Source organism: Pleurodeles waltl, chromosome 7 (genome assembly GCF_031143425.1).
Source record: "Pleurodeles waltl isolate 20211129_DDA chromosome 7, aPleWal1.hap1.20221129, whole genome shotgun sequence".
Classification (NCBI taxonomy): Eukaryota; Metazoa; Chordata; class Amphibia; order Caudata; family Salamandridae; genus Pleurodeles; species Pleurodeles waltl.
In genome coordinates, this window is record NC_090446.1 from 559,501,052 (window position 1) to 559,519,765 (window position 18,714).

The window sequence follows — 18,714 nt, forward strand, 5'->3', positions numbered from 1 at the left end:
TATGCCGTTTAATGAACAGCAATTGTTTGGGCCGGAGGTAGACACTGCCATTGAAAAACTCAAGAAGGACACCGATACAGCCAAGGCCATGGGCGCACTCTACTCCCCGCAGAGCAGAGGCACATTTCGGAAAACACCTTTTAGGGGAGGGTTTCGAGGTCAACCCACAGAAGCCACAACCTCTCAAACAAGACCTACCTACCAAGGGCAATATCAAAGGGGAGGTTTTCGTGGGCAATTTAGAGGGGGCCAATTCCCCAAAAATCGGGGAAAATTCCAAGGCCCCAAAACCCCACAAAATAAGCAGTGACTCACAAGTCACACACCCCCATCACGTAACACCTGTGGGGGGAAGACTAAGTCAGTTTTACAAACTTTGGGAGGAAATAACAACGGATACTTGGGTCCTAGCAATTATCCAGCATGGTTATTGCATAGAATTTCACCAATTCCCTCCAAACGTCCCACCGAAAACACACAATATGTCAAAACAACATATAGATCTTCTAGGACTAGAAGTTCAAGCACTACTACAAAAGGACGCAATAGAATTAGTACCAATTCAACAAAAGAACACAGGAGTTTACTCACTGTACTTTCTAATACCCAAAAAGGACAAAACTCTGAGACCAATACTAGATCTCAGAACACTAAATACCTACATAAAATCAGACCACTTTCACATGGTCACGTTACAAGAAGTAATCCCACTGCTCAAACAGCAAGACTACATGACTACATTAGATCTAAAGGATGCGTATTTTCATATACCAATACATCCTTCACACAGGAAATACCTAAGGTTCGTATTCCAAGGAATACATTACCAATTCAAAGTGTTACCATTCGGAATAACAACTGCGCCAAGAGTTTTTACAAAATGCCTGGCAGTAGTAGCTGCACATATCAGAAGGCAGCAAATACATGTGTTCCCATACTTAGACGACTGGTTAATCAAAACCAACACGCTAAAACAGTGTTCACAGCACACAAAATATGTCATACAAACCCTTCACAGACTGGGTTTCTCCATCAATTACGCGAAGTCACACCTTTTGCCGTGTCAAACGCAGCAATACTTAGGAGCGACAATCAACACAGTAAAAGGGATTGCCACTCCAAGTCCACAACAGGTTCAAACATTTCACAAAGTAATACAGGCCATGTATCCAACACAAAAGATACAAGTCAGAATGGTAATGAAACTACTAGGCATGATGTCTTCATGCATAGCCATTGTCCCAAACGCAAGATTACACATGTGGCCCTTACAACAGTGCCTAGCATCACAATGGTCACAAGCACGGGGTCAACTTCTAGATCTGGTGTTGATAGACCGCCAAACATACATCTCGCTTCTATGGTGGAACAGTACAAATTTAAACCAAGGGCGGCCTTTCCAAGACCCAGTGCCACAATACGTCATAACAACAGATGCTTCCATGACAGGGTGGGGAGCACACCTCAATCAACACAGCATTCAAGGACATGGGACATACATCAGAGACAATTTCCCATAAATCACTTGGAAATGTTAGCAGTATTTCTAGCGCTGAAAGCATTTCAACCCTTAATAACCAAAAAATACATTCTTGTCAAAACAGACAACATGACAACAATGTATTATCTAAACAAACAAGGAGGGACACACTCGACACAGCTGTGCCTCCTAACACAAAAAATATGGCATTGGGCGATTCACAACCACATTCGCCTAATAGCACAATTTATTCCAGGGATTCAGAACCAGTTGGCAGACAATCTCTCGCGAGATCACCAGCAAACTCACGAATGGAAAATTCACCCCCAAATACTAAACAATTACTTTCAAATTTGGGGGACACCTCAAATAGATCTATTTGCAACAAAGGAAAACTCAAAATGCCAAAACTTCGCATCCAGGTACCCACAAGATCAATCCCAAGGCAATGCTCTATGGATGAACTGGTCAGGGATATTTGCATACGCTTTTCCCCCTCTCCCTCTCCTTCCATATGTAGTAAACAGGTTGAGTCAAAACAAACTCAAACTCATACTAATAGCACCAACATGGGCAAGGCAACCTTGGTACACAACACTACTAGACCTGTCAGTAGTACCTGATGTCAAACTACCCAACAAACCAGATCTGTTAACACAACACAAACAACAGATCAGACATCCAAATCCAGCATCTCTGAATCTAGCAATTTGGCTCCTGAAATCCTAGAATTCAGACACTTGCATCTCACACAAGAATGTATGGAGGTCATAAAACAAGCTAGAAAACCTACCACTAGACACTGCTACGCAAACAAGTGGAAAAGATTCGTGTATTACTGCCAGAATAATCAAATTCAGCCATTACACGCATCTCCAAAAGATATAGTAGGATATTTACTACATTTGCAAAAATCAAATCTAGCTTTCTCTTCCATAAAGATACATCTCACCGCAATATCAGCTTACCTGCAAATTACTCATTCAACTTCACTATTTCGAATACCAGTCATTAAAGCGTTTATGGAAGGCTTAAAGAGAATCATACCGCCAAGAACACCACCTGTTCCTTCATGGAACCTCAACATTGTCTTGACAAGACTCATGGGTCCACCATTCGAGCCCATGCATTCTTGTGAAATGCAATACTTAACGTGGAAAGTTGCATTTTTGATTGCTATCACATCTCTAAGAAGAGTGAGTGAGATTCAAGCATTTACCATACAAGAACCATTTATTCAGATACATAAAAATAAAGTAGTTCTAAGAACAAATCAACATTTTTTACCAAAGGTTATCTCACCGTTTCACTTAAATCAAACAGTAGAATTACCAGTGTTCTTCCCACAACCAGATTCGGTAGCTGAAAGAGCACTACATACATTAGACATCAAAAGAGCACTAATGTACTACATTGACAGAACAAAACTAATTAGGAAAACAAAACAACTATTCATTGCCTTTCAAAAACCTCATACAGGAAATCCAATTTCAAAACAAGGCATTGCTAGGTGGATAGTCAAGTGTATTCAAACCTGCTATCTTAAAGCAAAGAGAGAGCTGCCTATTACACCAAAGGCACACTCAACCAGAAAGAAAGGGGCTACCATGGCCTTTCTAGGAAATATTCCAATGAACGAAATATGTAAGGCAGCAACATGGTCTACGCCTCATACATTTACCAAGCACTACTGTGTAGATGTGTTAACTGCACAACAAGCCACAGTAGGTCAGGCTGTACTAAGAACATTATTTCAAACTACTTCAACTCCTACAGGCTGAACCACCGCTTTTGGGGAGATAACTGCTTACTAGTCTATGCACAGCATGTGTATCTGCAGCTACACATGCCATCGAATGGAAAATGTCACTTACCCAGTGTACATCTGTTCGTGGCATGAGTCGCTGCAGATTCACATGCGCCCACCCGCCTCCCCGGGAGCCTGTAGCCGTTTAGAAGTAGATCTTGAACATTTGTACATTTGTAAATATATTACTTTAACCTTTATTATGTACATACGTATTCATTCCATTGCATGGGCACTATTACTAACATACACAACTCCTACCTCACCCTCTGCGGGGAAAACAATCTAAGATGGAGTCGACGCCCATGCGCAATGGAATCGAAAGGGGAGGAGTCCCTCGGTCTCGTGACTCGAAAAGACTTCTTCGAAGAAAAACAACTTGTAACACTCCGAGCCCAACACCAGACGGCGGACTGTGCACAGCATGTGAATCTGCAGCGACTCATGCCACGAACAGATGTACACTGGGTAAGTGACATTTTCCATATATATATATATATATATATATATATATATATAAACTCACACACATACATCAGTAGTTTTGAATTAACAAAAAGTAATGTAACCATAACTTCAATTAAAAAAAATACATTAGTTTTAATTCTATACATCACATCTAATCATTCTTATTGCACATTAAAGCAATATTTTTTCCCTAGATGGAAATGTATTTTTTAATTTAAATAAAAAAATAATAATAATAATAATAATTTCAGGTAATACAGTTCCAGTAATTAGTTTTAATTCAAAGTTAATATAATTGTTCTGTAACATATTTTTATTCTGAAATATATTTAAAGTAAATATATAAAATTAACTTAATTTAATAGTTAACATTAAAATATGTTTAATATTACATTTTGAGTTAAATACGTTTTAATTTTTCCTATGCATTATCATACAGAGATTTCCATCCTCACAGAGGAGTCTCCCTATGGTAAACTAAAGAGGACATTTAATCAAGCATTGGCAAAGCCAAGGTCTCGCTTATACAAGATCTATTGGTTCTGTCAATGTTTTTTAGCCATGTTGCACAGCAGGAACGCTGCTGTGCAACATGGCTGACACTAAAAGAAAAAAAAGAGCAATATGACGTGGTCGGTGCTAGCTGAGTCATGGCACTTTTTTCTTTACTTTTCAGCTATGTTGCACAGTGATGATGCTGCTGTGCAACACGGCTGAAATTAAAGAATATATAAGCGCTATGGCGCTGCTTTTCATAGCACTTTTTTTTCTTTACTTTCAGCCATACTGCCCAGTAGCCTTGCTACTATGCAGCATACTTTAAAAAAAAAACATTGTTGAGGCCAATGGATCTCGTACAGGCGAGACCTAGTGGTTTCGCCAATGCTTCCCCCCCACCCCGCCGTCGAGGCCAGAACAAGCACTGTAAAACAGAGAGGTGAGCCTCAGAATCCTCCCTGGGTAACACAGGGGTCACAGATAATTGTAAGCAATCAATGGGAGAACAGGTGTGGGGGTGGGATTTGGGGCACAAACTGACAGTCAGCAGGAGGAGGGCAGGATAGTCAATCAGCATGCGGGTGGAGACCAAGCAGGATTCTGGATGGCAGGAAGAGGGAGAGAACAAGCTACATGAAGGATGGGTGGAGGAGGGTGGAAGGGGGACGAGGCACCAGCAACGGGGGTCTGAAGGGAGCAAGGCACACCATGGACTTGCTCTCAGAGTTTGTGAACACTGAAAAGTAGCAAACTTACTCTAAGGAGTAAATTTACTCAAAGGTGTACGTTACCTTTGTGAATCAGACCCAAAGTGTCTAATTGGAAGGTGGGGCCCGGAATGGAAGTACTAAGAGAATGTTTTACTTTTTCCTATTACCCCCCCTTGCAGCACTAACTTTAGAATGATGTTCTTTGTTTTTGAGAGGATTGAGTGGAGGATCTAACATGCTAAGAAACTCCTCCCTTGTTCATGTCTTTTCCTTCCTTTTCAGTCCAAAATGCAGTTTGAGTGTGGGTACTTGAAAGGTAGAGACCTGTAAGGGTTGGGATATTCTTACACCTCATCCCATCTCAAACACCTGATATTGCCATGGGGTGGGGTGGTAGTGTGGGACTATCTGAAGGAGGAAGGGCTAGGGAGGGAGATGGCGAGACAGAGCAATAACGAGCCGCTAATATAGAAAACATGATAACATTGACATAGAAAGAAGAGAAGCACAAGGGGCATCAAATTGAGAACTATCAGAAGGAAAGCTGAGATAGAGACCAAATGGCACAGAGGAAGTTTAGTGAATACTGGCTGCAACTATACGGATGTGAGAGGGATCTGAGGAACAAGAGACTAATAGATAGAGAAACCTCATAGACACAGATGCAAGTCACATGGATGAGACAGTGAGCAAGTACTGAGGCACAGTTGAGAGTAAGAGAATACATCAAAGGTATAGTGATGAGACCAAAATACAGAAGAAGGTATGATAGAACAGAAGATCCATCAAAGTCCTAGATTGAGAGAGATTGGACGCACAAAAGGGAGACAGTGGGGCAGGGACACAGATCACATAAAGAAAGGCAGGGAGACAGAACTAAAAGACATGGAGGCAGAATCAGAGTGGAGAAGAGCAACAACGTCTGTTTGCCATGGGAGTTAGATATGCCACACTAGGTGTGCTTGTGCCCTGCCCACCTCCCCATCTAGCTCATCAGATGCATATCCTGAATGTTATTGCTGAGACACTAAACTGTCAATCTGCAAACTGGATGTTTAGATGGCAATACCCCAAGAAATGGCAAACTGCACAGCTGCAAGTGATACAAGGGTGAGGATAGTGAAAGTAGTGGTGGTCTAAATTTCTATGAATCAAGCTACAAAAATATAGAGCATTAACCGCTTGGCTGTTCTTGCAAAATTACTAGTGCCCATAGCAGTCCAATCAATAATTGAAGATTGTAAGGCAAAATCGTGGATTAAACCCCTGACAGCAACCCTTTGAGGACGACATAAAGGTTTTACTGGGAAACATGAACAACTACTTAAGAACGGAAACATTCGAAGGAGAAACTCGCAAGAAATGGATAAACAAAAAACGAATCACGATCTTCAATATCCCCCCTATGAAAGAAGCAAAGTTGTTTACTGATACAAAAGCAACTTTGGGGTCTATTCACAAACTGCCTTTTGTAGAACATTAAGTAGAAGTAGAAGTACAGTAGTTCTACTAAAGTGCTTCAAAATGCTAGTCACAAACCTATAAGCGTCGATCTCTACCTCTTCCACCTTTTCTATGGGGCGATTCTCCCACATGTAAGTTTACCACTTAGAAGTAAATGTGGTAGGAACTAGTGGGAGTGGCTGGAAATAGGTGCATGCTTACTATTAAATGGGAACGGTTTAGGGAGCAGTAAGAGGGTTAGAAAGGTTTAGGAACGGGTTTTGTGAGGAACATGCACACAGCCACAAAAGAGTAAGCCCATTTCTATTCACAAACTGAACTTCTAAAGTTAATACAGCCAAAAAGTAACCCAAAACACTATTAAATTAGCTCCAGCTCAGAACTGAAGTAATAATGGAGGTAGAGACCAATAATGAAACTTCTTAGGAAATAATGTTAAGTTATAGTATTTAAATACTTAATAATAGAAATAAATCTAGAGGGTCATTCTGACCCTGGCGGGCGGCGGGAGCCGCCCGCCTGGCGGGAACCGCCAAATGGCCGCTCCGCGGTCAGAAGACCGCGGAGGCCATTCTGGCTTTCCCGCTGGGCCAGCGGGCGACTGCCAAAAGAGCGCCCGCCGGCCCAGCGGGAAAGGCCCTGCAGCAATGAAGCCGGCTCCGAATGGTGCAGTTGCACCCGTCGCGATTTTCACTGTCTGCTAAGCAGACAGTGAAAATCATGGTGGGGCCCTGTTGGGGGGCCCCTGCACTGCCCATGCCAGTGGCATGGGCAGTGCAGGGGCCCCCAGGGGCCCCACAACACCCGTTCCCGCCATCCTGTTCCCGGCAGTAAAAACCGCCAGAAACAGGATGGCGGGAAGGGGGTCAGAATCTCCATGGCGGCGCTGCTTGCAGCGCCGCCATGGAGATTCAGCCCATGCAGGGGAAATCTGGCGGGAAACAGCCGGATTCCCTTTTCTGACTGCGGCTTTACCACTGCGGTCAGAATGGGCTTGGAAGCACCGCCAGCCTGTTGGCGGTGCTTCCGTGGTCCCCGGCCCTGGCGGTCTTGGACCGCCGGGTCGGAATGACCCCCTAAATGTGGTATTTTAAAAGGAATAATTATTATTTAACTCTATTTTTTTTATTTCTTATATTTGGACTTATAATTTAATGTAGCATTAAATAGTGTGTATTAAAATATAATTGAAAAACTTTTTATTAATTCTGTATATCACTTTTAACAATTACGACTGCATAAAAACTAAATGTAATTTTTTACTTAAGTTGAGAATGTATTTATTAATTTAAACTTCAGAAAATATTTGTATTTCATTTAATACAAAAGGATGTTTGTAATAAATGAAATAAAAAATGTTTTCTAAATTTTAAATGAAAAAATTAATTAAAAAATAAATTCCCACCTTAAGTAAAAAATAAAATATACATATACATTTTTTTTCAAAATGAACGTATTCCAAGTGCAATACCCATCCTTAGACACTCATATGCCATGGCGGTTATGCCACTATGCAAAGGAAGACATTAATGACGTTGTCTGTATCTGCCCGGCCTTAATATCAGAGCACAGCGGGCTGCTGAAGCAGCACTTTATTAGGCCTTGCATTCTGTGCATTGAGGCATGCAATTATAGCCTGTCTTCAAGAAGAGAACTTAATGCGGCGTATTGGTAGATAACTGTGTTCATTCTGCTGTTTGTAAAAGGGGGTAGGGACTTAGGAGCGCTGTCTTAGCTTTTCCCACTTCCTCACCTGCTCCAGAGTACACTTGATGTTCCTCTTTCCCAGAGCTTTGCCTTTGCTCCTACCCCAAATGCACTGTGCACTTCACGCTTAGCACTTTACTGATGCTTGAGAATTGGGACAGAAGTTATACCATTGAACATGCATGGTTTTAGAGGGGGAAGGGGGGATCAATGTTGGTTTTGCAATTTTTTGTATTTGTGTGTGAACACCACTGAATCTGCCTTGGTTTTACAATTTGTTTTCTGTCCATGTGCAATTAATACACTTTTAATGTTATATATCTTAACCCGTAGTTTTTATATTAGAAGTTGTAATTAACTGAACATTAAAGATTTTTTCATTCATTTATTCACTCATTATTACATGCTAGTCTCAATGCCCTGTAATCTTCTAAGTTCAATGTCTGAGGTCCATCTTAATACTCATTCAATTGTGCAGTGTTATCTGTAATTTCTGTGGTACTTTAGGTACTGCCTCCTCTTGTCCCAGTTTCCCTTCCCAACCTTTGGTGTTTTTAATGTATTGATGGTCTGTCCTTGTCTCCTACACTTCTGAGTGTTGCTGCTTCATATTCCTTTTAATGTTGCTTCTTTTGTCACAGGTTCATCACAGTGATGTCTTTCTTGTATTAGTTCCCTTCCTTGCTCTCTTATGTTCCTCTCAGTAATGCCTCTGTTGTCCCAAATGCCCATCAGTGCTATGCCTTTACCTAGGTTCCTTTTGGTTACTTGGTTACTCCATATAAGTGTCTGAGGTTTTTCTTCATGCAGTCTGTCAGGTTTTAGTCAATGTCATCTTTGCTTCAAAGCTAGTCACAGTTGTGTCTGTGTTATGCATTTTCTCTCAGTGCTGTCTCTTGCATTAATTGAGTGCCCTCAAACAGCTGACTCTGCGGATCCGCCAGTGTTGTTCATTGACTCATGTTTCGCTAAGATCATTCACTGTTGCTCATTCCTTGCAGTACTCTTCCTGTTATATCACATTCCCATGACAGCTACCTCTGTTTGGTTCCTCCCAATTATATATCTTTCTTTTGCCTAGACTCCTGACAGTATAGTCTCTGCTTTCTCAGTTACCTCTTAATGTTATATTCCCCCTTGGTCTACTCTCCATCTCATATCCGTGTTTTCTGTTTTCTCAGATTCCTCCTTGTAATCTATCTATTGTTTTTGGGTGCTGTCATAAGTATATGTCTTGCTTCATGCCCACCGAGTGTTGTCTCTGTTTTCGGAGATTACTCTCAGTGCCATCTCTGTTGCAGCAGGCTCCTGCCTGTTTTGTCTGTTTGTCCTGGGCTCTCTTTATTATATGTCCCATATTTCCCCAGTGACCCCACTCTTAACACAGATTCAATTCAGTACCGTCTCTGTTGCCTTAGAGTCATCTCAGTACGTGGTTCATCTCGCCTCCTTGAACACATCGGAAGAATTGATGAGCGATTCAACCTTCCAAAACCAGCAGAAACATTGAATAGAGATCAGTGTGTGGTGCAGGCTCCGCACCCCTTGGCCACCTCCCTTAGAATCAGGTAAGGGATGCAGCGAATAAACTCCCTGTTTGAGAGTATATCCCCCCCAAAACGAGAGAATGGTGTAAGCAGCATACTCTCCTCTCTTGCTGCTTGTCATTGACACTGTAAAGGGAAAAGTACTTGAGTATGTGCTCACTAGATTGAAGAGGGGCATGTTTTAAGTTTTAAGCTTGTGGATAATTAACTAATTTGTGATTCTAGATGGCAAAGTATCCGAGTCTTCATTTCCTCCACATTTCGGGACATGCATGGAGAACGTGACCTCCTTATCCGCTCTGTTTTCCCTGAACTTCGAGCACGAGCATCCCGGTTCTTTCTTTCTATAGAAGAGATTGACCTGCGCTGGGGTATCACTGAGGAGGAATCCCGCAGCAACAGGTAGGTCATCTCTGTACAGCCATAAATCTGCTCCTTCTTTTTTCTGCTTATGTCCAACAAATTAGGCCTTGTGGCATGCTGCTTTGTCCAAGGAATTGGTTGGTTACTGGAGAGAGCTATAAACGAAACATTTGGCATTACCATAAATGTGTTCTGTGTTCAATCTGCAAAGCAGACAGTGAAAATCTTGAAGGGGCTGGCTAGGGGGCCCCTGCACCCCGTCTCTGCCAGCCTTCACATGGTAGGGCAATCGCCGGTGGAGAGGGGACTCGTAATCCCCAGGGCAGCGCTGCTTGCACCGCTGTCCTGGCGGATTAGGACCACCAGCCACTCCAGTGGTGTAGAAGTGGCGGTTTGACCATGGTACACCCGGCATGGTTGTAATGTGGCTGTTGGACCGCCACATTGGCGGCTGTCTGACCGCCACCGCGGCACTGCCAGGTTCGTAATGAGGCCCATAGTGTATTAACAATAAGCTGGGAAAATTGGGTTTCAGAAAACAGATTTATCATTTGCAAATCACCAAGAAAAGTATTGTGATTTGTTTTCATCCTTTGAAAATATTTTTTTCATCACACAGAAGCACAAAAAATGGGCTTTCACAGCTACTGTACAGCAGGTCAGAGAGTTCACCTTACAAAATCCTGGAACTCTACAGTCAGTAGAATTGTAAGACAAACTTTTGACCTCTGTCTCTGTACACAGAGCTACTGTAACAAGATCACAAGATTTAAAGGCATCTGTATTGCTCCTGCACTTTCTTACTGAACAGAACGCCAGAAGGGGCAAGAAGGTCCTAATAATAGCTTGACCTGATAACAAATGACTAGCCGTAGCAATTGGGTGAGTAGAATTTTTGAAGCCTGCTCTAATCTCAGATTCCTCACTGACCCTCACACCCTTTGTTCTGTGCATTGGACTGTTCCATCTAAAAGGGCTCCAGCTAGATTTGCCAGTCCCTTGCATGCAAAAGCATGGACAAGCCTACAAAAGCAATTTTTGCAACTCTGCTCATCACTTCCGGAGCGGAACGTTGTTCAAAGCCGCACACTGCTACCTACTGGCACTCAGAAGTACTGTTTTAAAGGTTCCGGGTTCAATCTGATGCCTCAGCAATATTTACAAGGAGAAGAATCTGCGATTAGCTAGAGTATCCACTAGAAAAAGTATTTCCAAATGTAAGTAACTTGTTTTTCTGGAAGAAATGGTTTCACTTTATTTAGAAGAGAGATCTGGCTATTGTATAGGCTGAATCCAAGCGACTTGACTCTCAGAGAAAGTCTTAATTCGAATCCAACTAGATTAATTTCATTTTGGTTTGTAGTGTTTCTTGTTTGTTGTTTTTGGCAAATATTAGGACATCTGACTTGGTTGGGTTGAGCTTCTTATAGGCGCTGGACATATAGGTCTGGAAGAAGTGTATGCAGTGTTTGAGGCATTGGATGCCTGAAGCAGAGGAGACTTGTAAGTAGAGTTTCGTACCATCAGCATTTTGGTGAATCTCAAGGCTGTTGTCTTTAAGTAGAGCTCCAAGAGGCTCCGTTTAGAGGTTGAAGATGTCAAGGAACTGTATGGACCACAGGGAGACTCTGCAGATGACAGATCTTTTGGGGCTGGAGGTGTCCATGTGAACATACATGTTAGTTGGAAAGATAGGTGAACTAGTGAAGGACATTGCTGTTGAATCCCATTTGAGATGCCTTCGTGTATATGAGGGTGGGATGTGGAAGCCAGCTGAACAGTCTAGCAATATCAGGAGGGAGGGGTTGTCTTAATCTGTCATCAAGAGGGCACTGTCTGCGATTTGTAAGGTAGTGGTTGCCTTGCTGAAGTGATGTGTGAAATGTAGGTTTGACTGGGTAAACATGGTTTTGGCTACAGATACAATGTCTGTAATTTAAGTTGTTCTCTTATGAGATGCATGTGGAGCATAAGTTGTATAGAACAGATACAGCAGTTGTGGTGTTGGGTTAATCTTCAGTGCTTAGGTGGTGAAGGACAAAGTGACGCCAGAATAGTTCTCCTGGTTGTAGGGTTGGAGAGTTGATTTCACAGTTGACAGTGTGGTAATGGAGTGAGAAAGGAAATGTCTTAGGAGGGGTTATTTATAGTTCGGCTAAGTATGCCTGAGTCTCTATCCTGCTCTCTAGCAACAGCATTTCCCCCAAGGCCCTAGAACTGAAATTGGACTGTCCTCTTTTCTTCCACATACTCACCCTATTTACCAACCACTGTACCTTTGTGTGCATCTCCTTCAAGGTAGGTTCTACTTAACTCTAATTAATTTCCTAGACATACCAATGAAGCCTCTTCTGCCACCAATGCTTTCACTACCTTATGTCTATCACCTCTAGTTCTTTTAGTTACATTAGTGATAAGAGAAACAATTTAGAAATTACTTCCTTTGTGTATGATGTAATGGACTCAGCAGATTGCATGGCATTCAGTTCCCAGCTCAACCAGTGGATGTCTCTCAAGTTTCCCAAGTACAGGCAAGTAGTGCATTATTGGGGTGGGAATATCTCCTCCATTGTTTATATTTTTGTTTCCATGCCTTGAGTGCCCCACTGCATGTATCTGTTACACTGTTTTTTGATGTTGGCCCTGGCGACACGCTAATTTAACACACACGCAGAGGCCTGTCTTTTGAAATGAGGAAAAGGCCTGGAATTGTCCTGTGACCTGGAGTGGTGCATAAATCATGCCCTCCTTGACTGACAACATCCTACTGTCCCTTTCATCGGTTTAGCACATAGAGCAATGGTAATAGTGTACCATCTTTTGTGAATTTTTAGTTGTGACAATAATTTTTTTTTATTTGTGTCACTTGAGTGGAAGTCTTGTAGCCCACATTTTTTAAAGTTCAGTTTCTTTGCGCTTACCCAGTTCCTCGTGCTACCATCCTAAACAATTGTTATGTGTGTTAATTTGCGTGGCCTGTGTGGTACTTGTATGGTTGTGTGAGGGAGCCAGAGTAATAGAGGCCAGTGGACTCCATTTTGGATGCCCCAGACTCAGCCTTTGCCCAAGATGGAGGTGAGGTTGTTTTCCAGTGAAAGTGTATTACTTATTTTTCTGAAGCTGGAGGTGGGAGACCTAGGAACTGGTCTAAGGGGAGTGGAGACAGGTTCCTTTGTAACTTTGATTAGGATTTTTTTCTATCAGTAAGCTGCTGATTAGTTTTCTTTAAAACTCTGGATGGTAGGGATGAAGGGTCTTTGGGGGCATCCAGAAGAGAAGAACTATGGAGAGCTGCTGGTGGACCCCAGTGTATGTGGTTGTGCAGTGTCCTTGTGTCGAGTCCAACTGGAACCAGAAAGATCCCGACCACCACTGCTGAGACCAAGGTGTGGCTGTGACCGCATGCTCAGAGAAACCGGACTGTGTGTGGACGCATTTGTTAAGAAACCTTCATTTGGGTGACTACGTCTGCCCATAGCAACTGGCCTCAAGATGCATCTGCTCAAAGAGACTGGTGTTTGCATGGTAGCATCTGCCCAGCCTTGCATGGCCATACTTGCTCAGAGTTTTAAATTCTGAAACCAGTAGTTTAGTGTAGATCTTTTAGAAATGCAGTCCAGTAGTTACCAGACTAAAATAAATAACCTAAGCTGAATGAGCTACTCATGAGTGAAAATTGGAAAAGAGAGACCTCTGTATCAGTAATACATTTACCCCTGGCTCTACCGCTCTGTTCACAAAGAGCCTCTTGGGCTCAGTATTCAGTGCTGTTTTTTTAATTTGTAATTTTCTATATGTAGTCCTACATGTATAACCGTAATCAACAAAGCTCTAAGTTTCAGAATGTAGATAAACACATGAGAAGCAGCTCAAGCTGCCCCGCACACCTAACTTTCTTTACTTGTGAAGAAATAAAGCAGAGTTATCCTAGAACTGCATTTTTTGCAGCGAGCAGGGTGTGGAATCATTCATTGGCAGAAATGAAAAAATATAATTACTACTTATTTTTAGATCTTGCCTGATAGACAGCTTTTAACTGTATTTAGGTGACAGGCTCTTGTGAACCATTGCAAAAACTCACAGAGTACTTAGAGTCTGCCCATTGTTTACCATTAGTTGACACTATCATTTGATTGATTCTTATTCAGTGGCTTGCCTTTCTCCTCTGTTTGTCCCTCCCCTGGTTCATATATTCTTTACCATCCTTTTTATTGGCTGACTTGCATCCTTCCAGTGCACACTGTTATGGAATTACTTGTTTGTAGCATGTGTGGCTGTAGGTACACATGATCTTCATACTCCTGCCATCTAGTGTTGGGCTTGGAAATTAGCAACTTGTTTTTCTTCGAAGAAGTCTTTAGAATCACAGGGTATAGGGAATCCTCCCCTAGTTAGCAATGCGCATGGGCATCAGCTTCATTGTTAGATTTTTTTTATTTGTACAGTGTTGAGCGTACTGAAGGAGCAGTAGATAGGGCAGCTTGGTGACCATGTGTGAAGGCGTGTATAACAGGTTAAATATGTAAATAAAAGACAAGAATATCTGTAGTACCCACTGTCTCTCGGGAAAACTGATGGTTGCATGTGAATCTATAGCACTGCATGCTGTGAACAAATGTTAACAGGGTCAGTGACATTTTCCATTCATCGCCCATGTGGCTGTGGATACACATGCTCTACATAGACTGTAAAGCAGTACTCCCTTAAATGTTGGTCAGGCAGTGGATTGGACACATGTTTGAAACAGTTGTTAACCTCTTGGGTGCCCTCAGCGAGCTGGCCTCGCCCTCGGCCACAGCTGCTGTGTGCCAAGGACGAGACCAGCTCGTCCTGCACCTGGCCCACAGTGGAGCGCTAGGGCTCCCGTTGTGGGCCTCCCACCTCCCTCCCCTGGTAAGGGATGGAAGGGGAATCCCTTCCCCTTTCACCCCCCACACCCCTACCTAGTGACGTCTGATGATATCAGCTTGCGATCGCGTGCCGACCTCATGAGAGGTCGCCCCCCCCATCCGGGATCGGAAGAGAAATGCTTGCATTTCTCTTCCGATCAGGGAGTGGGAGCGGGCAGGGAGACATGAAAGGAAAGGCTTTTTCTTTCCTTTTATGTCTTTTTGAGCATTTCTGCAGCCTGATCGTAAAGCCATCGGGCTGCAGAAATGTCCACTAGACACCAGGGAGTTTATTATTTTTTTATGAATTGACATGAGGGGAGCGCCCCCTTTGGCAAGGGTCGTTCCCCAAGGGGAGCATTTTTTATAAGGCCATTACCGCAGATCGGCCTATATTAATTAGGCCCATCTGCCCCCGGGGGGGGGGGGACTTCTAGGCACCAGGGATTTTTTTGTAATTATTTTTCACAGATGGGGAACGAACCCTTAGACAAGGGTTGCTCCCCTGGGGGCAAATTGTTTTTAGGCCATTTCTGCCCCTACCCCCCCCCCCTACCCGGGGGCAGATCAGTCTATTTTTGTTAGGCCAATCTGCCCCAAGGGGGGCATAAATCACTAAGCACCAGGGATCTTTTTAAATTATTTTTTTACAGATGGGGAGCGACCCCTTAGGCAAGGGTTGCTCCCCTGGGGGCAAATTTATTTTAGGCCATTTCTGCCCCTGCCCCCCCCCCCACCCGGGGGCAGATCAGTCTATTTTTATTAGGCCAATCTTTCCCAAGGGGGTCAGAAATCACTAGGCACTAGGAATTTTCTTAAAATTTATTTTTAAAGATGGGGAGCGACCCTGGGGGGCAAATTTATTTTAGGCTATTTCTGCAAAGCACCCCTCCCCCCGGGGGGGGCAGATCAGCCTATTTCTATTAGGCACCATGGATTGGTGTGTGTTTTGTGTGGAGGGGCTGCCCATGGGGGCACATTACTGTTGACCATTTCTGCCCCCTTTAGGGAAGATCAGACTATTTTTGTAAGGCCATCTGCCCCCAAGGGGGGGCGCAGAAAGCCCACCGGACACCAGGGAAGAATTTCTTTAAAAAAATTAGGGTGGAGGTATGGCCCTATCCCTACCCCAAATAAATGGGGACAAAGTTGTTCTGTCCTCTGGTGGGCAGATGGGGCAATTACCCCCGATTCACCCCCCAGGGGGAAGAAAGCCTACTAGATGCTGGGGAATTAAAAAAAAAAATAGTGAGGTGGTGGCTTGCAACCAATATGGGCATGGTAATGCCCCCACCCCAACTGAAGGGGGTAACATTCTTTCAGCTCTCCCCCGCACATTAAAAGACCTTATCCTAACGGCAAGCAAGAGGACATTTGATTATCTGGGGTTTTGGTTTTACATTTGGGCCATGAGAGCTTGTCTTACTCTCAATATTGTCGCACTTGGAATGGTGAGGGCTGCACTTTTTGGACTTTGGAACGCTGCCATGTAGAAAAATCTACGAGACCTAGACACATCTGAAAACTAAACATCTGGGTGAGTCCAGGGTGGTGTGCTTCACATGCACCTGCACCATTTTCTTACCCGCAGTGCCGTGCAAACCTCCAACTTTGCTTGAAATCACACATTTTTCCCACATTTTTGTGATGGAACCTTACGGAATCTGCAGGAATCCACAAAATTCCTATCACCCAGCATTGTTTCATCTATACCGATAAAAATTCTTCCCCACTTGTCAGCCTAAAAAGGTTTTTTTTTTTCAAAATGCCCTTTTGGACCTCCCTCGGTTCCCCCTCAATTTCAACATGTTTTCGGCTTGTCCCAGGAACTTGGCCCACCTACACAAGTGAGGTATCATTTTTATCAGGAGACTGAGGGGAACATTGGGTGGTAGGAAATGTGTGCAGGTGTGGTGATCCCACAAAGAAATGTGGGGAAAATGTGATGTTTTAGCTAAATTTGAGGTTTGCTGAGTATTCTGGGTAAGAAAACACTGGGGGATCCACGCAAGTCACACCTCTCTGGACTCCCTCGGGTGTCTAGTTTTCAGAAATGTCTGGGTTTGGCAAGTTTCCCTAGATGGCTGCTGAGCCCAGGACCAGAAACGCAGGTTTCCCCTAAGTGTCTAGTTTTAAAAAATGCACAGATTTGGTAGGTCTCCCTAGCTGCCGGCTGAGCCAGAGACCAAAATCCACAGCTATGCACTTTCCAAAAAACATGTCAGTTGTCAATGTAAAAATGTGATGTGTACATGGTGTGTTTTGGGGCGTTTACTGACGCGGGCACTAGGCCCACCTACACAAGTGAGGTACCATTTTTATCGGGAGACTTGGAGGAATGCTGGGTAGAAGGAACTAGATTCCAGACCTTTCCATCACCGAAATGTGAGGAAAAAGTGTTTTTTAGCCACATTTTGAAGTTTGCTAATTATTGTAGGTAACAGAATCTGGTGAGAACCCCACAACTCACCCCATTCTGAATTCCCCTAGATAGCTAATTTTCAAAAATGTATAGGTTTGCTAGGATTACCTGGTGCCGACTGTGCTAGAGGCCATAATCCACAGCTAGGCACTTTGCAAAAAGCATCAGTTTTCTTTGGGAAAATGTGATGTGGCCATGTTGTGTTTTGGGGTATTTCCTGTCACGGGCACTAGGCCTACCCACACAAGTGAGGTACCATTTTTTTCGGGAGACTTTGGGGGAACACAGAACCAGTGTAATTGTCCCTTGTCTTTCTCTACATTTTTTCCTTCCAAGTGTAAGACAGTGTGTAAACAAGACGTCTATTTGAGAAATGCCCTGTAATTCACATGCTAGTATGGGGACCCTGGAATTCAGAGATGTGCAAATAACCACTGCTTCTCAACACCTTATCTTGTGCCTATTTTGGAAATACATAGGTTTAATACAGAAGTGTTTTGTAAAAGTGTGTGGCATGGACCATGTTGTTGCTTTACAAATGTCCGCTATAGTGCTGTTACCAAGGAAAGCCATAGTGGTAGGTGGAATGTGGCTTGGGCCCTCAGGCAATGTTTACATTGCTTTGAGGTAGCAGGTTTGGATGCACTTGATGAAAAGCACCTGGCTCTAGCCGGCATTGACAGAGGGTGACCTTTCTGAGGTTTAGCAAATGCATGCAACAAAAAGTTGGTGTCTCTTGGTGAAAGTCTTGGTCCTGTCAAAGTGGTACACATAAGGGTGAGTTTTCCATCAAGAGTTTGAAGGGAACTTCCTACTACCGAGTCTAGTCCAGAGAAAAAGATTAAGACCAACACTTAGATCGTGGCAGATGGAATACTCCATCACAAACAAGAAGGATTTCCTATCCCCCATATTATAATCTCCATAGGATATAATGGATTGTAATACGGCGGACAGCATATCTGCCACATTTGTGACAGAGTATTCCCCTCTGAGAAGATCTAAATCCGGCCTTGAGTGATCTATAGTTTGGTTGATATGGAAGGGGAATACTATCTTTGAGAGGAACTTGAGGTTGGTGTCAAGGACAACATTGTCCGCAAGCCTGGAGAAGCAGAGTAAGACCCAAACTTATGCTGAGAATGTACAAGATAGCACCAAAAGCAGCTAAGGAGGTGGAGGCTGGATCAGCAGAATTATTGTCAGAAGGCATAAACATTGTGCCCTTACGCTTGGTCAATTTCAGGTGACCAGGTGACTCCATGTCAACAAGGGCCATATGCTCTTGGATTTTCTTTCCTAAACCATTGTAATCAAGATTAATTCAATGGGCTGAATTGTAATAGGACTACAACTACC

The 18,714-nt window shown here is 43.2% G+C and overlaps 1 protein-coding gene across 3 annotated transcripts in view; it reads left to right on the forward strand.

Moving 5' to 3' along the window:
- The window catches only part of TEP1 (telomerase associated protein 1), a 1,055,001-nt gene that overhangs the window by 354,681 nt on the left and 681,606 nt on the right, over positions 1-18,714 (forward strand). For all 3 annotated transcript variants that reach the window (XM_069244315.1, XM_069244314.1, XM_069244316.1), the window contains 2 exons: positions 9,553-9,702; positions 9,907-10,083. In XM_069244315.1, coding sequence (XP_069100416.1) covers positions 9,553-9,702; positions 9,907-10,083 — 327 coding nt within the window. The remainder of the gene's footprint in view (positions 1-9,552; positions 9,703-9,906; positions 10,084-18,714) is intronic.